Source organism: Platalea leucorodia, assembly GCF_965183815.1.
Source record: "Platalea leucorodia genome assembly, chromosome: 23".
Lineage (NCBI taxonomy): Eukaryota > Metazoa > Chordata > Aves > Pelecaniformes > Threskiornithidae > Platalea > Platalea leucorodia.
Genome location: NC_138845.1, coordinates 3,048,946 through 3,072,379, shown reverse-complemented (window position 1 = coordinate 3,072,379; position 23,434 = coordinate 3,048,946). Strand labels below are relative to the sequence as shown.

At 67.6% G+C, this 23,434-nt stretch overlaps 2 protein-coding genes across 8 annotated transcripts; both read left to right on the top strand.

Moving 5' to 3' along the window:
* Positions 1-3,338: 3,338 nt before the first annotated feature.
* Positions 3,339-7,068, top strand: MFSD5 (major facilitator superfamily domain containing 5). Of its 3 annotated transcripts, none has more exons than XM_082332306.1 (2): positions 3,339-3,457; positions 4,740-7,068. In XM_082332306.1, the coding sequence occupies exon 2, from the start codon at positions 4,792-4,794 to the stop codon at positions 6,157-6,159; it is 1,368 nt and encodes a 455-aa protein (XP_082188432.1). In that variant the 5' UTR covers positions 3,339-3,457; positions 4,740-4,791; the 3' UTR covers positions 6,160-7,068. The 3 variants fall into 3 exon arrangements, with proteins under 3 accessions (XP_082188432.1, XP_082188431.1, XP_082188433.1); XM_082332305.1 differs by having other exon boundaries at positions 3,350-3,652; XM_082332307.1 differs by lacking the exon at positions 3,339-3,457 and adding an exon at positions 3,538-3,603.
* A 505-nt stretch (positions 7,069-7,573) lies between these two features.
* Positions 7,574-23,165, top strand: ESPL1 (extra spindle pole bodies like 1, separase). 5 transcript variants are annotated; one of them, XM_082332296.1, is made up of 31 exons: positions 7,574-9,586; positions 10,362-10,442; positions 10,568-11,650; positions 11,863-11,967; positions 12,160-12,280; positions 12,513-12,649; positions 12,887-13,080; positions 13,222-13,464; positions 13,680-13,824; positions 14,022-14,166; positions 14,263-14,402; positions 14,621-14,644; positions 14,733-14,852; positions 15,012-15,183; positions 15,391-15,519; positions 15,632-15,788; positions 16,118-16,227; positions 16,585-17,714; positions 17,791-18,151; positions 18,273-18,434; positions 20,264-20,477; positions 20,603-20,796; positions 20,905-21,032; positions 21,106-21,228; positions 21,325-21,480; positions 21,558-21,728; positions 21,815-21,919; positions 22,019-22,134; positions 22,207-22,290; positions 22,375-22,539; positions 22,644-23,165. In XM_082332296.1, exons 2-31 carry the CDS (start codon positions 10,362-10,364, stop codon positions 22,843-22,845), a joined length of 6,417 nt encoding a protein of 2,138 aa, XP_082188422.1. In that variant the 5' UTR covers positions 7,574-9,586; the 3' UTR covers positions 22,846-23,165. The 5 variants fall into 5 exon arrangements, with proteins under 5 accessions (XP_082188422.1, XP_082188420.1, XP_082188419.1 ...); XM_082332294.1 differs by having other exon boundaries at positions 14,510-14,644; XM_082332293.1 differs by having other exon boundaries at positions 14,022-14,402; positions 14,510-14,644; positions 22,022-22,134.
* Positions 23,166-23,434: the final 269 nt, after the last annotated feature.

The following is a 23,434-nucleotide window of genomic DNA, read 5'->3' as shown; positions in this document are numbered from 1 at the left end:
TCTTCCACGTCCCCCATGTCCCCTCTGTCCCCCGTGTCCCCCCGTCTCCCATGTCTTCCACGTCCCCCATGTCCCCTCTGTCCCCCGTGTCCCCCCATGCCCCCCGTGTCCCCTCTGTCCCCCGTGTCCCCCATGTCTCCTATGCCCCTCGTGTCCCCCCGTCTCCCATGTCCCCCGTGTCCCCTCTGTCCCCCGTGTCCCCCATGTCCCTCCCTGTCTCCCATGTCCCCCGTGTCCCCCCGTGTCCCCTATGCCTGCCGTGTCCCCCGTGTCCCCCCGTCTCCCACGTCCCCTGTCTCCCATGTCCCCTGTGTCCCCTCTGTCCCCCGTGTCCCCCATGTCCCCCGTGTCCCCTCATGTCCCTCTATGCCTGCTGTGTCCCCCGTGTCCCCCATGTTCCCTGTGTCCCCCCGCCCCCCCCCCGTGGGCTGTCCCGCGTGGGGCCGGTCACACCGCGGGGGGGGGCAGCAGGGCGGCCCCAGCCCCCGCACCCATGGGTGCTGCCACGTGCGCTGCCCCCCCCTTCCCCCCCCCCGCTCAGCGGCTTTGGGCCGCAAATCCCCGGCCGGGGGGGGGGGGGGGGGGGGCGGCACCGCCATGGGGCTGGGCTGGCCGCGACCCCCGCCCCGCCGCCGCGGGGGGCCCCCCCCTGCCCGTACCCCTGCCTGCTGCGGCCCCCCTGCCTGCCCCCCTGCCTGCCCCCCTGCCTGCTGCTGCCCCCCTGCCTGCCCCCCTGCCCGCTGCTGCCCCCTTGCCCGCACCCCTGCCTGCTGCGGCCCCCCTGCCTGCCCCCCTGCCTGCTGCTGCGCCCCTGCCTGCCCCCTTGCCTGCACCCCAGCCTGCTGCTGCCCCCTTGCCCGCACCCCTGCCTGCTGCAGCCCCCCTGCCTGCCCCCCTGCCTGCTGCTGCACCCCTACCTGCACCCCAGCCTGCCGCCCCCTCTGCTGTCCTCTTGCCTGTCACCCCCCGTGTCACCCCCCACCCCGTCACCCCCCACCCTGCTGTCCCCCCTCTCAGTGCTGCCGTCCCCCTGCCTGCCCCCCTGCCTGCTCCCCTGCCTGCCCCCCTGCCTGCCTGCCTGCCTGCCTCCCTGCCTGCTCCCCTGCCTGCACCCCTGCCCGCCCCCCTGCCTGCTCCCCTGCCTGCTCCCCTGCCTGCACCCCTGCCTGCTCCTCTGCCTGCCCCCCTGCCTGCTCCCCTGCCTGCTCCCCTGCCTGCTCCTCTGCCTGCTCCCCTGCCTGCACCCCTGCCTGCTCCCCTGCCTGCCGCCCCCGACTGAGCACCAAGTGAGGGGGTGCCCCCCCCCCGGCAGGCGCCCAGCGGCTGCAGTGAGTATGGGGAAACTGAGGCACGGGCAGGGCTGGAGCCCCCAGCCCCGGGCTGCACAAGGCTGAGGGGGCGTTCGCACGGGGGCAGGGGATTTGCACGGGGCTGGGGCAATTGCACGGGGCTGGGGTATTTGCACAGAGGTTGGGGTGTTTGCACGGGGGCAGGGGGAATTGCACAGGGGCCGGGGCATTTGCACAGGGGCTGGGGTATTTGCATGGGGGCTGGGGCAATTGCACAAGGACTGGAGCAATTGAGTGGCGGCTGGGGCATTTGCATGGAGGCTGGGGCAATTGCACAGGGGCTGGGGCAATTGCAGGGGGGCTGGGGCAATTGCTTGGGGGAGTATTTGCACAGGGGCTGGGGCATTTGCACAAGGACTGGGGCAATTGCATAAGGACTGGAGCGATTGCACAGGGGCTGGGGCATTTGCACAAGGGCTGGGGCATTTGCACAGGGGTCGGGGCATTTGCACGGGGGTCAGGGCATTTGCACGGAGGCTGGGGCATTTGCACGGGGGCTGGGGCATTTGCACCATGCCTGGGGTATTGGGGGGTATCAGCACAGGAATCGGGGGGTTTGCACAACGGGGGGGGGGATTTGCACAGGACCCTCGGTGCCGCGCTGCAGCAGGGGCTGCCATGGCGCGGGGCTGCACGTGCAGCGGGGCTGTTGCACGGGGCCAGCAGCGTGCACGGGGCCCCACGTGGGTTTGCCCTCAGCCGCTGGCGTGCGAGCGTGTGCCGGGGGGGGGCTGCCCCCCGTGACCCCCCGCTAATCCCCCGCCGCGCTGCGGCTCAGCACCGCCACGGCAGCGCAGCCTCGCGCCAGGCCCACGCGGGAGGGCACCTTGCAGGGCACCGCTGCGTTTGCCGTGCGAGGCCGTGCCAGGGGGTGTGGTGCAGCCGTGCATGGCTGCATAAGCTGTGCTCTGCCATGCAGGGCTGTCCTGGGCTGTGCAATGCAGCTGTGCTACAGCTGGGCTGTGCCGGGCCATGCACGGCTGTGCCAGGGCGTGCAATGCAGCTGTGCAGGGCTGTGCAGGGCTGTGCAATGCAGTCCTGCACGGCTGGGCTGTGCCGGGCCATGCACGGCTGTGCCAGGGCGTGCAATGCCATGCGTGGCTGTGCCAAGCTGTGCCATGCTGTGCACAGCTGTGCCAGGGCATGCAATACAGCCATGCACAGCTCTGCTGGGCCGTGCCCGGCTGTGCCAGGGTGTGCAACGCAGCCGCACACGGCCGGGCTGTGCCAGGCCGTGCTCTGCATGGCCGTGCCGGAGCTTGCAACGCAGCTGTGCATAAGCTGTGCCATGTATGGCTGTGCTGGGCCATGCACGGCTGTGCCAGGGTGTGCAATGCAGCCATGCATGGCTGTGCCAAGCTGCACCATGCTGTGCACGGCTGTGCCAGGGCGTGCAATGCAGCCGTGCATGGCTGTGCTGGGCCGTGCAATGCAGCCATGCAGGGCTGCATAAGCTGTGCCGTGCTATGCCGGGCTGTCCTGGGCCATGCACGGCTGTGCCAGGGCATGCAACGCAGTCATGCATGGCTGTGCTGGGCCGTGCAATGCAGCCGTGCCAGGCTGTGCACGGCCGTGGCGAGCTGCGCCGTGCGCTGCAGCCGGAGGCTGCACGGGGCCGGGCCGGGCCGGGCCGAGCCGCGCTGCACAGCGCTGCACATCCCCGCCCTGCATCGCCGCGGCCGTCACCGCCCTGCCCGGCCCTGCCTTGCCCTGCCCGGCCCTGCCCGGCCCTGCCCGGCCCTGCCTTGCCCTGCAGCCGGGCGCTACGGGGGACCGAGCCGAGCCGAGCCGAGAGGCGCCGAGTCCGATCGGGCGCCACCGAGCGGCGCCGAGCTGAAACGAACGCTGCCGAGCGCTGCCGAGCGGCTCCGAAGGTTGCCGAGCGGCTCCGAAGGTTGCCGAACAGCTCCGAAGGTTGCCGAACAGCTCCGAAGGTTGCCGAGCGGCTCCGAAGGTTGCCGAGCGGCTCCGAAGGTTGCCGAGCGGCTCCGAAGTCTGGGTAAAGAACTGGTGAAGATGGCCGGGCCCAAAGATGGCGGTGAACGGGGTTAAATCCCGCTGGCGGCCCGCACCAGTGGCGTCCCCAGGGCTCCGTACCGGGGTCAAAGGTGATCGAGAGGGGAAAGGTCACCTCCTTTGGTGGAGGTGAAGGGAGAGAGGTGGGGAAGAGTGCGGGGCCCGCGTCACGTGACGCGGGCCAAGATGGCGGCACCCGCGGCGGCAGCGGCCGGGGGCCAGGCGGAAGCGGAAGCGGGTGCGTGGGGGCGCCGGCGCGCGCGGCTGCTGCCCCCGCTGAGGGGCAGGTGGGGCCGGGGGGACTGGGGGGCTGTATGGGGCCTGTAGGGATCGTATGGGGCCGGGGGGGCCTATGGGGGAGCCTATGGGGACCGTATGGGGCCGGGAGGGGCTATGAGGGGCGCGTATGGGGACCGTATGGGGTTGGGGGGGGGCTATGGGGACTGTATGGGGAGCGTGTGGGGCCTGTGGGGAGCGTATGGGGCCGGGGCGGGGTGTGGGGGAGCGTATGGGGCCGACGGAGACAGTGTGGGGCCAGGGAGGGGCTGGGGGGGGGGCGTATGGGGACCGTATGGGGCCGGGGGAGGGGGCTATGGGAACCGTATGGGGCCTACGGAGACCATATGGGGCCAGGGAGGGGCTGGGGGGGGGGCGTATGGGGACCGTATGGGGCCGGGGGAGGGGGCTATGGGAACCGTATGGGCCCTACGGAGACCATATGGGGCCAGGGAGGGGCTGGGGGGGGGCGTATGGGGACCGTATGGGGTTGGGGGGGGCTATGGGGACCGTATGGGCCCTACGGAGACCATATGGGGCCAGGGAGGGGCTGGGGGGGGGCGTATGGGGACTGTATGGGGGGGGGCGGGGGCTATGGGGCCTGTGGGGACTATATGGGGCCGGGGGGGGGGGGCTATGGGGACCGTATGGGGCCTATGGGGACCGTGTGGGGTTGGGGGGGGACTATGGGGCCTATGGGGATTGTATGGGGCCGGGGGGGGGGGGGGGGATATGTGGGCCGTGTGGGGCTATAGGGGCTGTGTGGGGCCTGTGGGGTCCGTATGGGGTCATGGGGAGGCTGTGGGGGTCTGGGGGCATGTGGGGCCGGGGGGCCCGGGGCTGTGGTGCCATATGGGGCAGGGAGGGACTGCGGGGGGGGATGCATATAGGGCAGGGCTGTGGGGGATGTATAGGGGCTGTGGGGGGCCCTGCTCGGTGGGGAGGGGGCTCCCTGGGGCCGGAGGAGGGTGCCGGGGGGCTCAGCGGGGCTGACTAAGCCAGAGGCACCTTTTGGGGTGAGCCGGGGGGGGCTGGTTGGGGGCCACCCTCCCCCATTCCCCCCCCCAGCCCCACTGACCCCCACCCCCCCCTCCCCAGGACCTCCGCAGCCCCCCCAGCGCCCGGCGATGCCGATGCCCTCCCCTCCGCCATGCTCCTCGCCTCCTACTCCGCCTGCGCCCTCCTCCTGGCCGCCTGCCTGGCGCTGGAGCTGGCCGCCTGCCGCTCCCGCCCCGCCGTCGCCCCCCACCACGCCAACCCGGCCTTCCGCCGCTTCCAGCGCGGCTACTACCGCGTCTACTTGCCGGCCCTGGCCGCTGACTGGCTACAAGGACCTTACCTCTACAAACTCTACCAGCACTATCGCTTCCTGGAGGGACAGATCGCCATCCTCTACGTCTGCGGCTTCGCCTCCAGCGTCCTTTTTGGGTTGGTTTCCTCTTCTTTAGTAGATCGATTGGGTCGGAAAAAATCCTGCGTCCTTTTTTCCTTGACCTATTCGGTTTGTTGCTTGGTTAAACTCTCCCGGGATTATTTGGTCCTGGCGGTGGGGAGGGTTTTAGGGGGATTGTCCACGGCGTTGCTCTTCTCCGCCTTCGAGGCGTGGTACGTCCACGAGCACGTGGAGCGGTACGATTTTCCGACCGAGTGGATCGCCGTCACCTTTTCCCGAGCGGCTTTTTGGAACAACGTCATCGCCGTGGGGGCCGGGGCGACGGCCGATTTCTTTGCCGAGTGGTTGGGCTTGGGCCCGGTGGCCCCGTTCATGGTCTCCATCCCCCTCCTGGTGCTGTCGGGAGTCTTCGCCGTCAAAAATTGGGATGAAAACTACGGAAAGAAACGAGCTTTCTCCAAAACCTGCGGCGACGGTTTGAAGTGCCTCCTCTCCGACCGGCGCGTCCTTCTCCTGGGCACCATCCAGGCTCTGTTTGAAAGCGTCATCTACATCTTCATCTTCCTCTGGACCCCCGTCCTGGATCCGCACGGCGCTCCCTTGGGCATCGTCTTCTCCGGCTTCATGGCCGCCAGCATGCTGGGCTCCTCGCTCTACCGCCTGGCCCTCTCCAAGCGCTACCACCTCCAGCCCGTCCACCTCCTCTCCCTCGCCGTCCTCCTCCTCTTCTTCTCCCTCTTCATGCTCACCTTCTCCACCAACCCCGGCCAGGAGAACCCCGCCGAGTCCTTCCTCGCCTTCCTCCTCATCGAACTCTCCTGCGGGCTCTACTTCCCGGCCATGGGTTTCCTCCGACGGAAAGTTGTGCCGGAAAAGGATCGCTTGGGGGTGATGAACTGGTTTCGCCTTCCTTTGAACTTACTGGCCTGTCTGGGTTTACTGGTTCTCCACGACAGCGACCGGCAAACGGGCACCAGGAGCATGTTCGGCGTCTGCGCGGCCGTGGCGCTGCTGGCGCTGCTGGCCGTCGGCCGCCTCTTCGCCCTCAGCCGCCACGACGCCGAGCTCCGCTTGTCCGCGCCGCCGGGACAGACCGACGCCGCCGACGCCGCGCCCGAGCCGTGACGGGGTCCCGCGACGGCCGTCACCCTGCCAAGGGACGACGTGGGGACACCCTGATCTGCTGCTACGGGGTGAGTGGCCGCTCTGGGTGGCTGGTGACCCCCAAAATGTCCTCGTCCCTGCCGCCTCCGTGGTGGCAGGGGGGTCGGAAGCATGCGTGGAGGCGGATTCTCTTTTTTTTTTAAAAAAAAACCAAAATAAAAGGTGTTTCTGCAGATCCCCACATGGTTTTTGGGGGGGAACCTGCTCCGGATCTGCCCCCCTGCCCACCACGGGGGTCTGCGCGCGTGCAAGTTGCACGCTGGAACCGTCTTGTCCCGAGCAGCGGTGCGCGGAGCCGCGCTTGCGCGATTGTTCCTGGTGCGCGGGGGGTTTCTGCGTCCACCGGGGTTTCTGTTGCACCAACACGTGGCCGTCCCGCTCTGTGCAGAGCCGCGTCCCAGCGCCTCGTTGCACGCCGATCCGCAGGCACCCCCTTGCACGCTCCCTGGGCGCCGTCCTGCATCCTCGGGTACCACCCGGCCTCCCTGGGCAGCACGGAATCGTGGAACCGTTTGGGTTGGAAAAGACCTTTGAGATCACGGAGTCCGACTGCTAACCCAGCGCTGCCGAGGCCACGGCTGAGCCCAGTCCTGAGCCCCTCATCCCCCGGCGGTTAAACACCCGGGGTGGGGGCCCAGCCCTGCCCTGCGCAGCCCGCGCCTGCGCTCGTCGCCCCGTTGGGGGAGGAGGTTTTTCCCCGTACCCAACCCAGCCCTGCCCTGGCGCAGCTCCAGGCCGTTCCCCCTCGTCCCAGCGCTTGTTCCTGGGGAGAAGAGCCCGACCCCGCCTGGCTCCAGCCTCCTTTCAGGGGCTGGAGGAGCGATGAGGGCTCCCCTCAGCCTCCTCCTCTCCAGGCTGAGCCCCCCCAGCCGCCCCTCCCCACCCTCGGGCTCCAGCCCCTGCCCCAGCCTCGCTGCCCTGCCCTGGCCACGCTCCGGCCCCTCCGTGTCCTTCTTGTGGCCGGGGGCCAGCACCGAGCGCGGGATTCGAGGGGCGGCCTCCCCAGTGCCCAGCACGGGGGGCGATCCCTGCCCCAGGCCTGCTGGCCACACCGGTCCCGATACAAGCCAGGATGCCGCTGGCCCTCTTGGCCACCCGGGCACCCTGTCGGCTCCCACCCCCCCGCTCTCCACCCCCCCCCGGGGCCGTTTCTGTTTCCCAGCCGCTCTCCCCCGCGCCTGCGGCGCTGCCTGGGGTTGTTGTGCCCCGAGCGCAGGACCCGGCCCTGAGCCTTGTTAAACCCGGGCCCAGCGACCCGGGGCGCCCGGATCCCCTTTATCGTTGGTAACGACATGGAACGGGACTGGTCCCAGTACGGAGCCCTGGGGACGCCACTGGTGCCCGGCCGCCAGCGGGATTTAACCCCATTCACCGCCATCTTTGGGCCTGGCTGTCCAGCCATTTTTTTACCCAGCGAAGCTTTAAGAATAACGATAAAGAAGATGAGCTTTAAGATGACGAGCTTTAAGATGAGCTTTAAGAAGACGAGCTTTAAGAAGACGAGCTTTAAAGGCCCCTTCCGACCCAAACCATTCCGTGATTTTATGAATTGTCGCGTTCCTCCTCGCCTCCGTCCCGCTCCCGTCTGCCGGATTCGGCCACTTCTGCGTCTGCGGCGTGGGTTTTCGCAGACGCTCCGGGCTCCGTCAGCTCCTGCGGCTCCCGCGCCACGAGGCTCGTCGGGGAGAAGGACGCCGTTTGTCGGGCTCCGTTATAACCCCGCCCGTTGCACGAGGGTCCTTGCACGCCCGCCCCTGTTGCACGGGGGTCCCCGCACACCGTGGGAGCCGCGCAGGAACCGGAGGCGGCCTTGAGGCCGCTCGGCGGCAGCCAAAACACCCGGCGGTATCGGACGCGGCTGTTTTGCTCTCAAGGCTGCGGGCGAGGAAAATAATTCTGTTCTGGCCAGAGCGGCACAGCGGGGGCCTGCACGAGCACCCCCGTCGCACGGGGGTCCTGCACAGCCACCACCGTCGTCCGCGGGTCCCACCCCCATCGCACGGGGGTCCTGCACAGCCACCACCGTCGTCCGCGGGTCCCACCCCCGTCGCACGGGGGTCCTGCACAGCCACCACCATCGTCCGAGGGTCCCACCCCCGTCGCACGGGGGTCCTGCGCAGCCACCACCGTCGTCCGAGGGTCCCACCCCCGTCGCACGGGGGTCCTGCGCAGCCACCACCGTCGTCCGCGGGTCCCACCCCCATCGCACGGGGGTCCTGCACAGCCACCACCGTCGTCCGCGGGTCCCACCCCCGTCGCACGGGGGTCCTGCACAGCCACCACCGTCGTCCGAGGGTCCCACCCCCGTCGCACGGGGGTCCTGCGCAGCCACCACCGTCGTCCGAGGGTCCCACCCCCGTCGCACGGGGGTCCTGCGCAGCCACCACCGTCGTCCGAGGGTCCCACCCCCGTCGCACGGGGGTCCTGCGCAGCCACCACCGTCGTCCAAGGGTCCCACCCCCGTCGCACGGGGGTCCTGCGCAGCCACCACCGTCGTCCGAGGGTCCCCGTGCACCTGTGTCTCATTGCACGAGGGTGTCTGCACAATTGCTACCATTGCATGGGGGTCCTTGCACACTGACCCCATTGCACGGGGGTCCCCGCACGCCAGACTGGTTGCACAAGGGTCCTCGTGCACTGGCTCCCCATTGCATGAGGGTCCTTGCACAATCACCACCATTGCACGGGGATCCTTGCACGCTGACCCCATTGCACGGGGGTCCCTGCACGCCAGCCCAATTGCACAACGGTCCTTGTGCACTGGCCCCCCATTGCACGGGGGTCTCCACACACCAACCCCCCATTGCACAAGGGTCTCCGTGCACTCTCCCACCATTGCACGAGGGTCCTTGCACACCAGCTCCCATTGCACAAGTGTCCGTGTGCACCCACCCCTCGCCGTACGGGGGTCCCTGCATAATCACCCCCATTGCACTGGGGTCCTTGCACACTGGCTCCCATTGCACAAGTGTCCCTGTGCACCCTCCCCTCACCACACAAGGGTCCTTGCACAATCACCCCCATTGCACGGGGGTCCCTGTGCACCGCCCCCCCCGTTGCACAGGGGTCCTTGCACAACCACCACCATTGCCCAGGGGTCCTTGCACACCGACCCCATTGCACGGGGGTCCCTGTGCACCGACCCCCCGTTGCACAAGGGTCCTTGCACAATCGCCGCCGTTGCCCGGGGGCCCCTCACAACCGCCCCCGTTGCAGGACGCGCCGTGCGCATGCGCGCCCCCCCCCCCAGCGGGGACTACAACTCCCAGCGTGCCCCGCGCGGGCGGCCGGGCGGAGCCGCACGCTGATTGGCTGCGGAGGGTATTTGAACGGGGCGCGCGGCGGGGCCTGCACTTAACGGCGGCGGCGGCGGAGCAGCAGCGGCAGTGTGAGCCTGAGGGGCCGCGGGCCCGGGGGGCGAGGAGCGGGGCTGGGGGGGCTACTGACCCCCGGCGGGGCTGGGGGGGGGTCTGTGGGGACGGAGGGGGCTGTCAATGGGCCCTGGGGGGCTGGGAGTGGGGCTGGGGGCTGCGGGGGTACCAGGGAGTGGGGCTGGGGGTGATGTGAGCCCCTGGGGGTGCCAGGGCGTGGGGCTGTGGGGGTCTGTGGGCCCTGGGGGGGGCCGAGGAGTGGGGCTGTGGGGGTCTGTGGGGACGGAGGGGGCTGTCAATGGGCCCTGGGGGGGGCTGAGGAGTGGGGCTGGGGCGGGAGGAGACCTGCAGGCCCTGGGGAGGGGGACTGGGGGGGTTCCAGGCTGTGAGTACCTGGGGAGAGGGGCTGGGGGCCCCAGGGATGCCAGGGAGTGGGGCTGGGGGGCTGTGAGCCCCTGGGGGGGGTCACGGAGTGGGGCTGGGGGGGTCGGTGGGGATGCAGGGCACTGTTAATGGGCCCTGGGGGGGCTGAGGAGTGGGGCTGGGGGACCCGGGGGTGCCAGGGCATGGGGCTGGGGGGGCTGTGAGCCCTTGGGGGGCTGAGGAGTGGGGCTGGGGGGGGCTGTGGGTCCTGGGGGGACTGGAGGATGGGACTGGGGGCTCGCAGGGGGCTGTGTGCATCACAGGGGCCTGGGGAGCGGGGCCGGGGGTTGCCTGCAAGCATGGGGGGGCTGGGAGCTGTGGGGGTCCCACACCTTTCCCCGCCCGCCCCAGCCCGGCCTGTCATTGCAGATGAAGCCCCTCAAAGGAGCTGATTTCGCCGCCCGGATGGACAGCGGGGAGGGCATAGACAAGCTGCTTGCCGAGCTAAGGGTGAGCCGGGGTCGGGGGGCTCCGCTGCCGCCGCTGGGGGGGGAACCCCTCCCCCGGAGGGCCCTGGGCTGGGTGCCGGGGGTCTGACCCCCTCCCCTCCCCAGGAACACCTCTTATGCTTCCAGGGAAACACCTCCGACGCCAGCCAGACCTCCCGCCTGCGGAAAAGCCAGATCTGCGACAAAGTCCTACGGATTTGCGTCGAGCGGATGGCCGAGCCCGGGGGCTGCCCGACGCTCGCCACCAGCCTGGTGGCCGTGGCCAAGGAAGCGTGCCAGGGCTACCTGACGACCGTACCGCAGCCCGCTCCCCTCTACCTGGAGAAGATCCTCTACCACCTGCTGAGGAACGCGGCCGGCCGGGGCAGCGGCGATGCCTGCTGGAGGGTGGCCGACCTCCTCCGTGCCCGCCTGCTGAGCTACCGCCCCGGCCAGGCGCCCTCCAAGGACTTCACGGCCATCGCCTACAGCAGCTTCAGCGTCCTCTGGAGAGGGGCGGACACCCTGGCCGAGCCCGACCGGCCGCAGGAGGAGGGCAGAGCCGTCCTCTCGGTCCGTCTGCGAGCCCTGCGCTTCCTCCTGCTGCTGGAGGAGGACGGGGCGGCCTTGCTGCCGCTGCAGCCCCCCTTTTTCACCTCCCAGACGGCGCAGCAGGCAGCTGCCGCTGCTGCCATGTACGAAGCCCAGCGGGCGCCGTCCTCGGCTTTCCTCGGCCGACAGCTCAGGGACTGCTTGCTTGCGGCTCTGCGGAAGGAGGCGGCGGAGCCCCCCACCCTCCAGCAATCCCTCTGCTTCTTTGAGCTCACCCTGGAGCAGTGCCGGCACCTCTGCAAGAGCGGCCGGCACAGGGAGGCCGAGGAGGCGGTAAAGGACGCGAGGGGCTTCCTGGGGACCACCGGCAGCTCCGCAGAATCTTTTGGTGACCCCCTGTCCCTCCTGGAGGCCGGGATCCAGCTGAGCCGGGTGCTGGCCGAGAGCGCTGGCTCCGCAGGGCCGCCCTTATCCCAGGCCGCGGCAGCTCTCGGCGCGGCGGCGGAGGCCTCGGAGCGGTTGCTGAGGGTGCTGGCCGAGAGCTGCCAGTTCATCGTCTGCTCCCTCGGCGACTACGTGAAGAGGAGCAGGCAGCAGCGCTTCGGCCGGGAGGACGTGCTCGGCCTCTGTGCCTTCACCGAGGGGCACTGCCACGTCCTCCAGTGGCTGCTGGAGAGGGTGAGGCTGGGGCCGGGCGTGGGGCGACCACGTAACGTGGTTGAGCAGAGCCTCCGTGAGCAGCTGGAGGGTTTGTAACCCTGCTCCGGGCTCGATGCTCCCCTTAATCCATCGACGGAGTGTCCCTCTCCGGCGTCCCCATCCTGAGCAGCAGCGCCTGGTGCTGCCCGAGCGCCACGAACGCCGCTTTTCTCCTTCCCTCCCCTTCGCAGGTTCCTCCCGACGGCGTCAAACAGAAGCTCATGGTGAAGCAGCTGCTCTACCGCAGCCTCCAGCTCTTTGCCAGTGTGGCCTACGACGCCTTCCAGTGCTCCCAGGTACCCGCAGCGGAGGGGACGGTCCCCGGCGCTGGGGGTGGGCGAGACGCTCGTGGTGTTGGGAGGCTTCTCCCTTCGGAGGTGGCACATTGGTGGGGTTGGAAGGGGCTGCTCAAGCCACCCGGGGGGGATCTGGGGGGGCTGTGGGTCCCTGATGGCCTTTTGCTAGCCACCCTCTCCCTCTCCCCGCAGCCGGCGGGCTGGCCGGGTCTGCAGCGGCTGACGGCGGGCTGCGGGAGGAGCGTGGTGTGGATGCTGGAGGCGCTGGAGGGGCTCCCCGAGAGCGAGCGAGCCAAGTACCTCGACATCACCGGTCAGTGCTGCAGCGGGTGGGACCAAACCCGGCTCCTCGGCCCCGGCTCGGGTCGAACGCGGTCGCAGAGCTCGGTGTCCGTGTAGCCGGGGAGCAGCGAGGGGGTTCTCTGCCACGCAAAGTACGTGGCTGGTGGGGCCGGGGCGGAGGGTGACCGTCCCTGGCTGGACAAGGAGAGAGGGGTCGTTCTCTCTCTATCACATCTTTAATATTTGGGTTTCACTTGCGGCAGTGTTGTGCACGTTCAAGCTGGCCTACATCTTCTACAGCCAGAACCTTCACGAGGAGGCCAGCTCCATCTGCGAGCTCTTCTGCAAGAGCCCGCAGACAGCGGATGCCTACGCGTGTCCAGAGATTCCCCCGGAGAGGGTAAGCGCTTGTCTGACGCTTCTGGCAGAAACGGGGCTGAGCCGAACGGTCTGATCCCGGTGCCAGGGGAGCAAAGGAGAGGATGGGACCAGCTTTTGTTCCTGGAACAACCCCAGTTCCCTGCTCTGAGGTCTTCCCTTCGCCCAGGCGGGGAAGGGGGCTGCGGTACGGGACGCGGGAAGCGGGGAGTTTGCTCCCACGTAGCACCGAAGCCGATTCTCTCTGCTCTCCCCGCAGCTGCACAAATGCTTCAGGCTGCAGGTGGAAAGCTACCGCAAGCTGGGGCAGCTGGAGAGAGCCCTGGCGTGCGTGGTGCAGTGGCTGGCCGCGCTGCGGGGCCGGATCGGGGAGCTGCTGGCAGAGCCCGTCTCCCTCTGGGTCAGAGTCAAAACGGATGCTGCGAAACAGGGAGCCGAGGAGTTACGGTTACGGTAAGACCTGGAAGGCTGCCCGGTGCGTGGGGGGTGGATGTCTTGAGAGCTGCGGTTCCCAAACTGGTAAAATGAGGATGTTTCTCCCTGCAAGACCTGCCTGGATCCGCTGAGCCCCCCTACAGCTCCTGTTTCCCCCAGGACCCTGAAGGAAGGCTTGGAGGGGCACAGCCTGGACACGGAGACCTTGGTGACCGTCCTCTTTGCGGAGCTGAAGGCCTACAAGACTGTCCGAGCCGACACGGGGCAGGAACGTTACAACGTCCTCTGCGACCTGCTGGAGATCTGCTCGGAGGAGAGCGGCCGCCTGCACGAGCGAGCTATCGGCTTGACGGAGCTGGCCCAGGTCTTGTGCTACCACAGCTACGCCCAGCAGACGGACTGGTGGGTGGATGCCAGCGCACTGGGATCACCTCCCTGTGTCCCTGCAAGTCCCCAAGGAGCATTTGAGGGTCCTTAGGGGGAGTTTTAAGGATCTGGAGTGTTATTGCTCCGGCTGTTCGCTCTGTTTGGGGTCCTGGGGTGTATCTGTCCCTCCCCTTAAAAAGCTCCAGGGGTTTTGGAGGCAGAAGGCTGTTTCTAATCCCTCTCTCCGGCAGCTCCTCCCTGGACTCGGTCTGTGAAGCCTTGCGGCTGCTGGAGCTCGTGCCCAGGAGCGCCCAGAACCAGGACCAGCTCCTCGATGACCGGGCGCAGGCTCTGCTCTGGCTCTACATCTGCACCCTGGAGTCCAAGCTGGAGACGGTGGGTGAGGGCGGCGGAGGGGGGCTGTGGGATGCCGAAACGGGTCCCGATCTGGAAGCGCACGCGTTGGGTGCCCTCCTCAGCCTGGCTGGCAACGCTCAGCGCTGCGCCGGGGCCACCAAAAGCCACGCAGACCCCGCTGGAAACCCCGTGGTGTCTCTTAACGTGCGTCACCGCTGCCTTCTCCCCCTCTGCAGAGCATAGAGAGGGACCAGAGAGCCAAAACTCAGGGGCTGAAGAGCCTGGATGACTTTGAGCCCAACGACCTCAACTACGAAGGCCGGCTGCTGGAGGACAGGTTCCTGTACGATGGCATCTCCTTCAACCTGGTGACAGAGACCGGTGAGGACGCTGTGGGGTCTGGGCCCTCGCTGAAGAGGCTCTCCGGGAGCGCCTGGCTTTGGCTCAGGCTGTCTCAGACCCGTGGTGTGCCCTCAGCTCTGTCCAAAAGCCTGGACGACGCCTTCGCCTTGTGGAAGCAGCTCCTGGCGACGCCGGGCGTCCCAGCCGTGCGCAGCCCCGAGCAGACCGTAGCCTCCCTGCACCTCCTGGCAGCTCTCTACAAGCTGATGGGCAAGGTAAGGCTGCTGGGGAGGTGGCCGGCGGGCCAGCAGCCTCCCCAGGCATACCAAGTCCCTCTGGGGTGGTCTCCGAGTTGTAATCGTGGGGCTTTTCCTGCTCCCAGCCCTTGCAAGCCGTGGAGAGCTACCTCCTGGTCAGAGCCCTGTGCGGCGCGCTCGGGGACAGCCTGGGCGCGGCCAGAGCCCTGTGCGAGGTCACCAAGCTGCTCTTCCAGCTGGAATGCCCCAGCTATGCTCAGGTCAGTCTGGCAGGGAGGGAAGGGGCCGCGGGGCGAGCTCGGCCGATCCCCGAGGCCGCAGCCCTCATGCCGGCGCGTTGGTTTCCAGCTTTTCCTGGAGGAGACGGAGTCCTGCCTGCAGAATGCCGACAGCAGTGACGATTCCTACCTGCTGCTGCAGCAAACCTGCCTCCTGCTCCGCAGCCAGCTGTGCTGCGTCAACCACCGGGTAAGGCTCCTAAAAACCCTTTTCTGCCTCAGAAGTAATGTCAGAGGGCAAGAGGAGACTGCAGCAGCTCCGTCTGGCTGTTTCAGTACCTCTCGCTAGGGACTTTGGGCATGGAGACACCCCAGACCACGAACGGTGACTCTTTTTCTCCCTCTGCAGATTGAAGAGGGTCTCACCCTGTTGCTGGGGGTGCTCCAGAACCCGGCTCTGCAAAAAATCACAAAGGTCTGGTACCTGCTGCGAGCCCACGTCCTTCAGCTGGTGGCCGTCTACCTGAGCCTCCCCGCTGCCCGCCTCTCGCCGGAGCTCCAGCAGTGGATCTTCGTGCAAGGTGAGCTCCTGGGGGATGTTTTAAACCCTCCCGGTGAGCATCAGGCTGACAGGGGTTGCGGACAAAGCTCCGTGCAAACATTTGACCTCTGGGTTTCTCCAAACCAGCCCGTTTGGGGCGAGGAGAGGGAATTTGGGGGGAGTTGCTCTTTGCTGGAGCTGGGGAGGGTCTTAGTTGGCACCGATACCCACGACCGCCCTCACGCAGGGTGGAAGACGCCCGAGACGGCTCTCGCCGAAGCCCACAAGCTCTTCCGCAGCATCGTCCTCCTGGTGATGGGCAGCGACCTGCTGGGCTGTCAGACAACAGCGTCCGACTTCCAGTTTGTGGATTACGGTGAGCCGGTTGCTCGTGTGGACCAAAACCCAACCGCTCCTCCGGGAAGAGACGGGCTCTGCCTGCCTCTCCGGGAGGAGCAGCTCCGGTCACCTTCCTGTCCTTCTGGCAGGGGACAACCTGCTGCTGAAGTGGCAAGTGCTGGCTGACATGTTGGCCTGCTCGGAGCACCACGTGGCTCTCCTCAGCAGGCTGGAGGTGGTGTGTAAAGCTAAAGCCTTCTGCTTGGAGGCCGTCAAGCTGGCCATGAAACTGCAAACCATCCGGTGGTGAGTGGAGACGGGGAGGGGACAGCCTGGCCCTGAGCTTGGGGGATGCTCGGTGAGGGGTGAGCTGCCCTGCGGCCACGGTGGCCCTTGGTGGGTGTCGGTGGCTCTTGGCGGCCACGGTGGCCCTTGGCGGCTGGGTTTGGCCCCTTCCTAGCTTGGTCCGGAGCAAGCAGCTGCTCCGGGGTGCGTTACATCCCATGAAATCAGCTTGCCAGGTCGGACGTGAGCTTGTTCCTCGCTGCCCGCCTGCCTCCCTCCCGCGCGGCCCTGGGGATGGAGCGATGGCTGTTGTGGGGGGGCTCTGAGGGCTGTTTCCCCCCCCCCCCCAGGTGTGCTTCCTTCCTGGTGCTGAAGGCCCAGCTGGAGCTGCAGCAGAACGAGCTGGAGCTGAGCCATTTCGACCTCTGTCAGGCTCTCTTCCTCCTGGAGTCGGACACCGGTGAGTCCCCGCTCCGGGCTCGGAGCAGGGGAACGGGGGGACTGAGGTGAGCCCCAAGCCTGGGCAGCGCCAGGGACCGGCTCCTCTTGTACCCACTTTTGGCTGGGGTGGGAGATCCGCCTTGCGCAGACGCTGCTGGAGCAGCCGATCCCCGTGACCCAGGAGGACGCAGAGGTGGGGGGTGACTGAGCCGTGTTTTGGCTCATCGAGCGACTCCTCCAGCCGATAAAGGCGTAGCTGGGGAAAGCAGAAGCGTCGGGTCCGGCTTCCCACGTCCCTCCTTGGGCTGGCTGCGGTGGGAGCTGGGGGAGGGCTGTGCAGCGAGGATGCCGAAATAACCCTCCCCTCCGCCTGCAGAGTTTAAAACCAGCAAGAAGCAAAAAGGCCAGACGAAGATCCTGCCCAGGAAGGGCAAACGCGAGGACAAGAAGCCGCGGGACCCCACCTCTGAGCCCCCCGGGGAAGAGGAGAGTTTCCTGAAGGGTCCCGTGCTGGAGTTTGTGGCCACGGTGAGCACGCTGGAGAAGGCGGATGCTCTCGACACCTCACCGGAGCTGAAGCCTGAGAGGAGGAAGAAACTGGCCTTCCTCACCCACCCGGCAGCCTGCCCGTGCCGCCTCTGCTCCGACCTGGCCCTCTCGGCTCTCTGCCTGCGCTGGCTCCTCTCCTGCGCCCAGGGCAAGCTGGCAGCGGGCAGCGCGGCCGAGGGGCTGGGGCTGATCCGTGCCACGCTGCCGCGCTGCGCCGCCGTGGCTGCCCGCTTTGCCGCTGTGCTGCGAGACAAGCTGTGGGGCGGCTCTGTCGGCCGGGACCTGCCTGCGCTGGAGCTGCTGGATGATCTGGTGGCCACTGGCTATGCCACGTTGGCCCTTCAGAGCCTGGCCAGCCCCCGGCTGGCGGAGGAACTACAGGAGGAGCTGGAGACGGGATTGACCTTCCTGGCGGCCTGCAGACCCCACCTGCCCAGCCTGGAGGTCTCCAGGGCCATCCTGCTGCTCGCCAAAGCCATGGCCGCCGTTTGCCGCCTGGCCTCCAAGCACGGCGACTCCGTGGATGGTGTTTTTGCCGGCTCCTGGACCTTGCAGCTGCCAACGCTGACTCTGGCGGAGCCCGAAGTGGCAGCCGTGCCCCAGACCCTCAAGACGGACAAGGCTCAACCCCAAAGATGCAAAACCAAGACAACGTCGGCCCCCGCCGTGCCCAAGCCCAGAGTGAAGAAGAGCCAGAGAGCGAAGCCCCTGGCTGCGCCGAATGCCGACGACATCTTTGCTCTGGGCGACTCGGACGGTGAGGTGGCCCCCATCGTCATCCGGCCGGTGACGGTGCCGTGCACCCCGTGCCAGAAAACCCGTCCCCCCGCCAAGGCGCAGGCGGCCCCCGGCCCCAGGACTCCCTTCACCATCTTCAGCGAATCCTCCCCGCCGGCCGGCAAGGCCCGGGTCCCGCGAGCGCCCAGAGTCTTGGGGAGAGTCAAGTCTCGCCTAAAGGTGAGCAGGGAGGGAGGCGAGGGGCAGCCCCGTGCACCCGGTGCCAGCCCCAACACCCTCTGTCCCTCTGCTTTAGGTGACATTCAGCGATGACAGTGACGTGGAGGATCCCGAAGCGGGGCGGACCCCCGCAGCTACCCGCAAGACATCCTGCACCCAGAAAGCTCTGCCCCTCAAATCCACGGCGTCCCAGGCGAGCTCGCTGGGCTTCGGTGGCCAGAGCGGCAGTGCCCGGCCCCGGAGAGGGCGGCCGGGCGCCCGCCGAGCCGGGGCTGCGGAGGAGAAGAGGGAGCGGACGACCCGCAGGGCTCCCGGCAAGAGAGCAGAGGAGGAGCGGGAGCTTCTGAGGGCCATTGAAGAAGAGGAGAAGGTGGAGAAAGAGCTTGAGATCAGCTTTGAGGTCTTGCGGGTCTCTGAGGAAGAGGAGGGAGCCCCAGGTGAGGTGGGCTACCCAGACTGGGGGGGGGTCTTGCCTTCATGCACCCCTAAGCAGTTGCGTAGTGTCCCCGCCGCTGCCACCAGTCCCAGGGACCCAGGCGCCTCTGTCCCTCCCCGCAGGCAGGAGGCGGCTGCCTCGGCGCAGGCAGAAGGATGCAGACGGGGAGCACGAGGTCCTGCAGCAAGAGGCCGGCGAGGACGCCCTGGCAGCGCGGTGGCCGGGCAGCGGGGACCCCCTGCGCCCGGAGGGGACCCTCTCCTCCGCCCTGCCCACGGCTGGCGGTGAGCACCCGGCGCGGTGCGGGTGGGGAGGTTCTGGTGCTGGGTGGGGGGAGGAAAGCTAAAGCTGAGCCTGTCGGTGAAGTCGGCGGCACCTCTGCAAAAATATATTTAAAATGGATAAAAACCACTGTATGGGCAGAGGGAAGAGAGCTGAGGAGGAGGAGGAGGGGCTGCTCCCCGGCACTGGGGGAAGGAATTCCAATTTTTGTGTTTCATAGAACACTTTGGGCTGGCAGGGCCCTTTCCAGGCCATCCCGTCCCACCCCCTGCCACGGGCAGGGACATCCACAACCAGAGCAGGTCGCTCACAGCCCCCTCCAGCCTGGCCTTGGGTGTTTCCAGGGATGGGGCATCCCCCACCTCTCCGGGCAACCCCTGCCAGTGTCTCACCACCCTCAGCGTGACAAATTTCTTCCTTACATCCAGTCTGAATCTCCCCTCCTTTAGTTTAAAACCAGCCCCCCTTGTCCTATCGCTACAGGCCCTGCTAAAAAGCCTGTCCCCATCTTTCTCAGCCCCCCTTAAGCACGGCAAGGCCGCAGTGAGGTCTCCCCGCAGCCGCCTCCTCCCCAGGCTGAACCCCCCCAGCTCTCAGCCTGTCCCCCCAGCAGAGCTGGGCCACCCTCAGATCGTCTCCGTGCCCTCCCCTGGCCCCGCTCCCACAGCTCCACGTCCTTCCCGTGCTGAGGACCCCCGAGCTGGACGCGGGGCTCCAGGGGGTCTCCCCAGAGCGGGGCAGAGGGGCAGAATCCCCCCCTCGCCCCGCTGCCCACGCGGCGGGGGATGCAGCCCGGGAGACGCTTGGCTTTCTGGGCTGTGAGCACACGTTGCCGGCTCGTGGCCAGCTTCTCGTCTGTCGGCACCCCCAAGTCCCTCCTCGGGGCTGCTCTCCACCCCTCCATCCCCCAGCCTGTGCTGACACCGCGGGTCGCCCCCACCCAGGTGCAGGACCCTGCCCTTGGCCTTGTTGAACCCCATGAGGTTCACAAGTTAACAGCACTGGTCCCAGTAGGGACCCCTGAGGCGCCCCGCTCGTCACCAGTCTCCATCTGGACATGGAGCTGTTGACCACCACCCTCTGGATGCAACCAGAGAGAGCTGGGGGGGTTCAGCCTGGGGAGGAGGCGGCTGCGGGGAGACCTCACTGCGGCCTTGCCGTGCTTAAGGGGGGCTGAGAAAGATGGGGACAGGCTTTTTAGCAGGGCCTGTAGCGATAGGACAAGGGGGGCTGGTTTTAAACTAAAGGAGGGGAGATTCAGACTGGATGTAAGGAAGAAATTTGTCACGCTGAGGGTGGTGAGACACTGGCAGGGGTTGCCCGGAGAGGTGGGGGATGCCCCGTCCCTGGAAACATCCAAGGCCAGGCTGGAGGGGGCTGTGAGCGACCTGCTCTGGTTGTGGATGTCCCTGCCCGTGGCAGGGGGTGGGACGGGATGGCCTGGAAAGGGCCCTGCCAGCCCAAAGCGTTCTAGGATTCTATAAAATTGGGTTTGTTCTGACTGGGCTGGTAACTGGTGAGCGACCTCCCTGTCTTTGTCTTGACCCATGGGGGTTTTTTTTGTCCTATTTCCTCACCCTTTTGTGTGGAGGGGGAGTGGGTGAGCGGCTGGGTGGGCGTCAGGCTGCTGGCCAAGGGTAACACGGGGCTGCTCTGTGAGCCTCTGGTGTGTGGGATGCTGGTCTTGGCCCGGGAGCTGGCGGCTGTGCTGGGGACGCCACGTCTGTCCCCTCTGCTCCCCGCTCCACCTCCTCTCGCCGCCGCTGGGAGCGTTGCCCGAGGGCTTGGTGCCTGATCCGGCCCCGGGGTCTTGATGCTTTGTCCCTTCCAGATGTCTCCTCGCTGGACTCTGTCCTCAAGCTCCTGAAAGATGCTTTCAACTGCATCAGCCACTGCCCTCCCGGTGCGCTCTACAGCCAGCTCTGCCAGCTCCTGGCTCTGGCCACGGGGAACCAGGACCCCCTCTCCACCGCGTACCTGCTCTCCGAGTCGGTCTCCGTCACCACTCGCCATCAGCTGCTCAGCGTCATCCACAGGAAGATTCAGTGAGTCCCTCGGTCTCCCCTCCCTTCAGAGCATCACGGAGAAGGGGCTCATCCAACACCACCAGAGCCCCAGCAAAGGTGATTTTGGGGTGGTTATCCCCCCCCGACCGCCTTTCCCTCCGCAGGAAAGAGAAGAAAGAGAAGAAGTCAGCGGGGGACGTGGCCGAGCAGCTCCGTGGGCTCTCCTTGCAGGAGAGGAGCGCTGCCCAGTGCAGCCACCACCTCGCCGAGCTCGAGAGGCTCTTCATGTTCCGCTCCACGGGGCTGGGGTCTGAGGTGCGGGACGGCTTCCAAACGCAGCTGCAGCAGATCCCCGGCGGTAAGGGCTGATGCGAGGATGGGGACCAGGCAGCTCATCGCCCAGGAGGGTGCTGAGCGACGGCTGGGGCCCTTGGGGCTGTCCTTAAGGTCCGGGTGTGACTTTCAGGGGTGACGGTGTGCGTGTTGACCCTCACCAGCATCCAGCCCGGCTCCGTAGGGGACACGCTGCTGCTGACGCGGCTGGAGAAGGGCGCAACTCCCGTCACCATCCGCATCCCCACCGCGCTCGACAAGGTGAGGGCAGGGATGGGAGAGGGGCAGCCCAGCTGCGTTTGGGGCTCGGATCACGGCTCCCTTCCTCCTCCAGGCGCTGCTGCGCTCGGTGCTGAGCGACTTTGACGCCATCCAGAAGGAGCAGAAGGAAGCCAACAACTGCACGGACAAGCAAGACTGGTGGCGGCGCCGCTCCGAGCTGGACCGCAGGATGAAGGTGGGGGGAGCACCACCCTGCGCCCCGATGTGGGGGCACATTTTGGAGAGTGTTGGGGAGTCTGGAGCCCCCCAGTGACTCCCTGACCTCTTGCAGAGCCTCATCGAGACCCTGGAGACGCAGGTGCTGGGCTGCTGGAGGGGTGCCCTGATCCCCACCGGCCCCGAGCCCGGTCTGGCAGAGGAAGCCGCCCGCTTGCACCCCCAGCTCTGCCGGTGCGGCTGGAGGCACTCGGATCCTACCCTGCTCCAGGTGCCCGGGCTGGGGCAGGATTTTGGGGAGCTGAACCCCTGCTTTGTCGACGCTCACCCCCTTCTTCCTCGCCGCAGGTGGTGCTGAACGCCGCTCCCCTCCTCGCCCCCGGCGATGTGCAAGCCCTGGCCTTCGGCCTCTGCCCAGGGGAGCCCCGCAAGGCTCAGCTCCTCTTGCAGGAGGCGGTGGAGAAGCGGAGAGCCTGCGCCACGCAGCCCGGCGGCTCCCTCGTCCTGGTGCTGGATAAGGTGAGACCCCTCCTCCTGCTTCACCTCCTTCTGGCTCTGCTGCCTCCCTCCCGCTCACACCTTCCTCCTCCTCCTCTTCCTCCCAGCACCTGCAGAAGCTGCCCTGGGAGAGCATGGCGTGCCTGAAGGCTGTGCCGGTCACCAGGCTCCCTTCCCTGCGCTTCCTGCTCAGCTACTCCCTGGCACAGAAGGTGAGAGGATGGGCGACCCCGCGTACCCCAGCCCCGGGGTTTGGGGGACCCCCCAAAACCTTGCGCTGGGCTGGGACCCACTCGTTTTCCCCCCTCCAGCAGCAGGCGGGGTCTGTGCTGAGCCGTGGCGTGAACCCCAGCAGCACCTTCTACGTCCTCAACCCGCACAGCAACCTCCTGGGCACCGAGGAGCGATTTCGGGGCTGGTTCGAGAGGTGGGTGGAGATCTTGGGGGGAGTTGGGGGGTGGTTTGTGCCCCCCACCCCTTCTCACCAGTTCTCCCACAGCGAGCCCGGCTGGAGGGGGGTGGCCGGAGCCGTCCCGAGCCCGGAGCAGATGCAGGCAGCCCTCCTGGAGCACGACCTCTACATGTGAGCATCTTGGGGCTGCTTGGGGACACCCCGGGGGGGTACGGGCGCAGCCGGGGGCTCACCCGGGGGGGCTTCTCCCCGTAGCTACGCGGGGCACGGAGCGGGCGCCCGCTTGCTGGACGGACAGACCATCTCCCGGCTGGATTGCCGCGCCGTCACTCTGCTCTTCGGCTGCAGCAGCGCCGCGCTCGCCGTCCGCGGCAGCCTGGAGGGCTCCGGCATCGTCCTCAAGTACATCATGGCCGGCTGGTGAGTGACAGGGGGTCTCTTTGAGGGGGGCAGAGGCTTCGCATGTGTGGGGCTGGGGGTTTTTTTGGGGTGACAGCAGGCGTCATGCCCTCCTCCCTTTCCAGCCCCTTGGTCCTGGGGAACCTGTGGGATGTGACGGACCGGGACATCGACCGCTACGCCCAGGCGCTGCTGCAGGGCTGGCTGAGGGGGGGCTCGGGCGCCCCGCTCCTCTCCTACGTCGCCCAGGCTCGCCAAGCCCCCAAACTCAAGTACCTCATCGGGGCGGCCCCCGTTGCCTACGGGCTGCCCGTCTGCCTGCAGTGAGGGCTGGGGGGGTCCCCGGCCCCGCGGGGCGACGGTGGCGACCCTCGGGGCGGGGGTGGGGGGTCTGTGTTTGCAACTGCTTTGGTTGATTTTAACAAAAGTGGTTTTATTGTGTATTCTGTGAAAATAAAGCTGCTGCCTTTGGCCCTGTCCCCCCCTGCTCCCCATCTGTCCCCAAGGCTGGAGCCCCCCTCCCCAGGGAAGGTCCCCGAGGCTCCTGCCCTCCTCCTCTGCTACTGGAGGTGACCCGGAGCCCCCAGCCTTTGCTTCTGCCCCCCCTCGAGTTTGGTTTTTGGGGTGGGGGGGACCCCAGGAGTCCTGGGAATGTGGGGGGGGCTCCTTGCTCAGGGCTCCGTCCCTGTGGTAGCGCTGGCTTTAGCCTCTGCCTCTGGGGAGGGGACCCTTTTCCCTTGGGGGGGTTATTGGGGCCGTGCAAAAGGCCTGCTCCACCCGGTTTTGGGGACTGCTCCCCCCGGTTTTGGGGGGCTGCTCCCCATTTTGGGGGATGCTGCCTTCCCCTCCCCGAGCGCTGCCGGCCGCCGGCCGCCAGGGGGCGCGTTCCGGCGGAGCAGCGAGAGGCGCTGGTCGG

Excerpts from the sequence above, each read along its gene's own strand:
- MFSD5 (XM_082332305.1), top strand. The coding sequence starts at position 3,552 with ATGGCGGCACCCGCGGCGGCAGCGGCCGGGGGCCAGGCGGAAGCGGAA. Across the intron at positions 3,653-4,739 it reads CTGCCCCCGCTGAGGGGCAG|GACCTCCGCAGCCCCCCCAG; the intron begins GTGGGGCCGGGG and ends CCCCCTCCCCAG.
- ESPL1 (XM_082332292.1), top strand. The coding sequence starts at position 10,362 with ATGAAGCCCCTCAAAGGAGCTGATTTCGCCGCCCGGATGGACAGCGGG. Across the intron at positions 15,184-15,390 it reads GCAGTGGATCTTCGTGCAAG|GGTGGAAGACGCCCGAGACG; the intron begins GTGAGCTCCTGG and ends GCCCTCACGCAG. Across the intron at positions 21,033-21,105 it reads TCCCCACCGCGCTCGACAAG|GCGCTGCTGCGCTCGGTGCT; the intron begins GTGAGGGCAGGG and ends TTCCTCCTCCAG.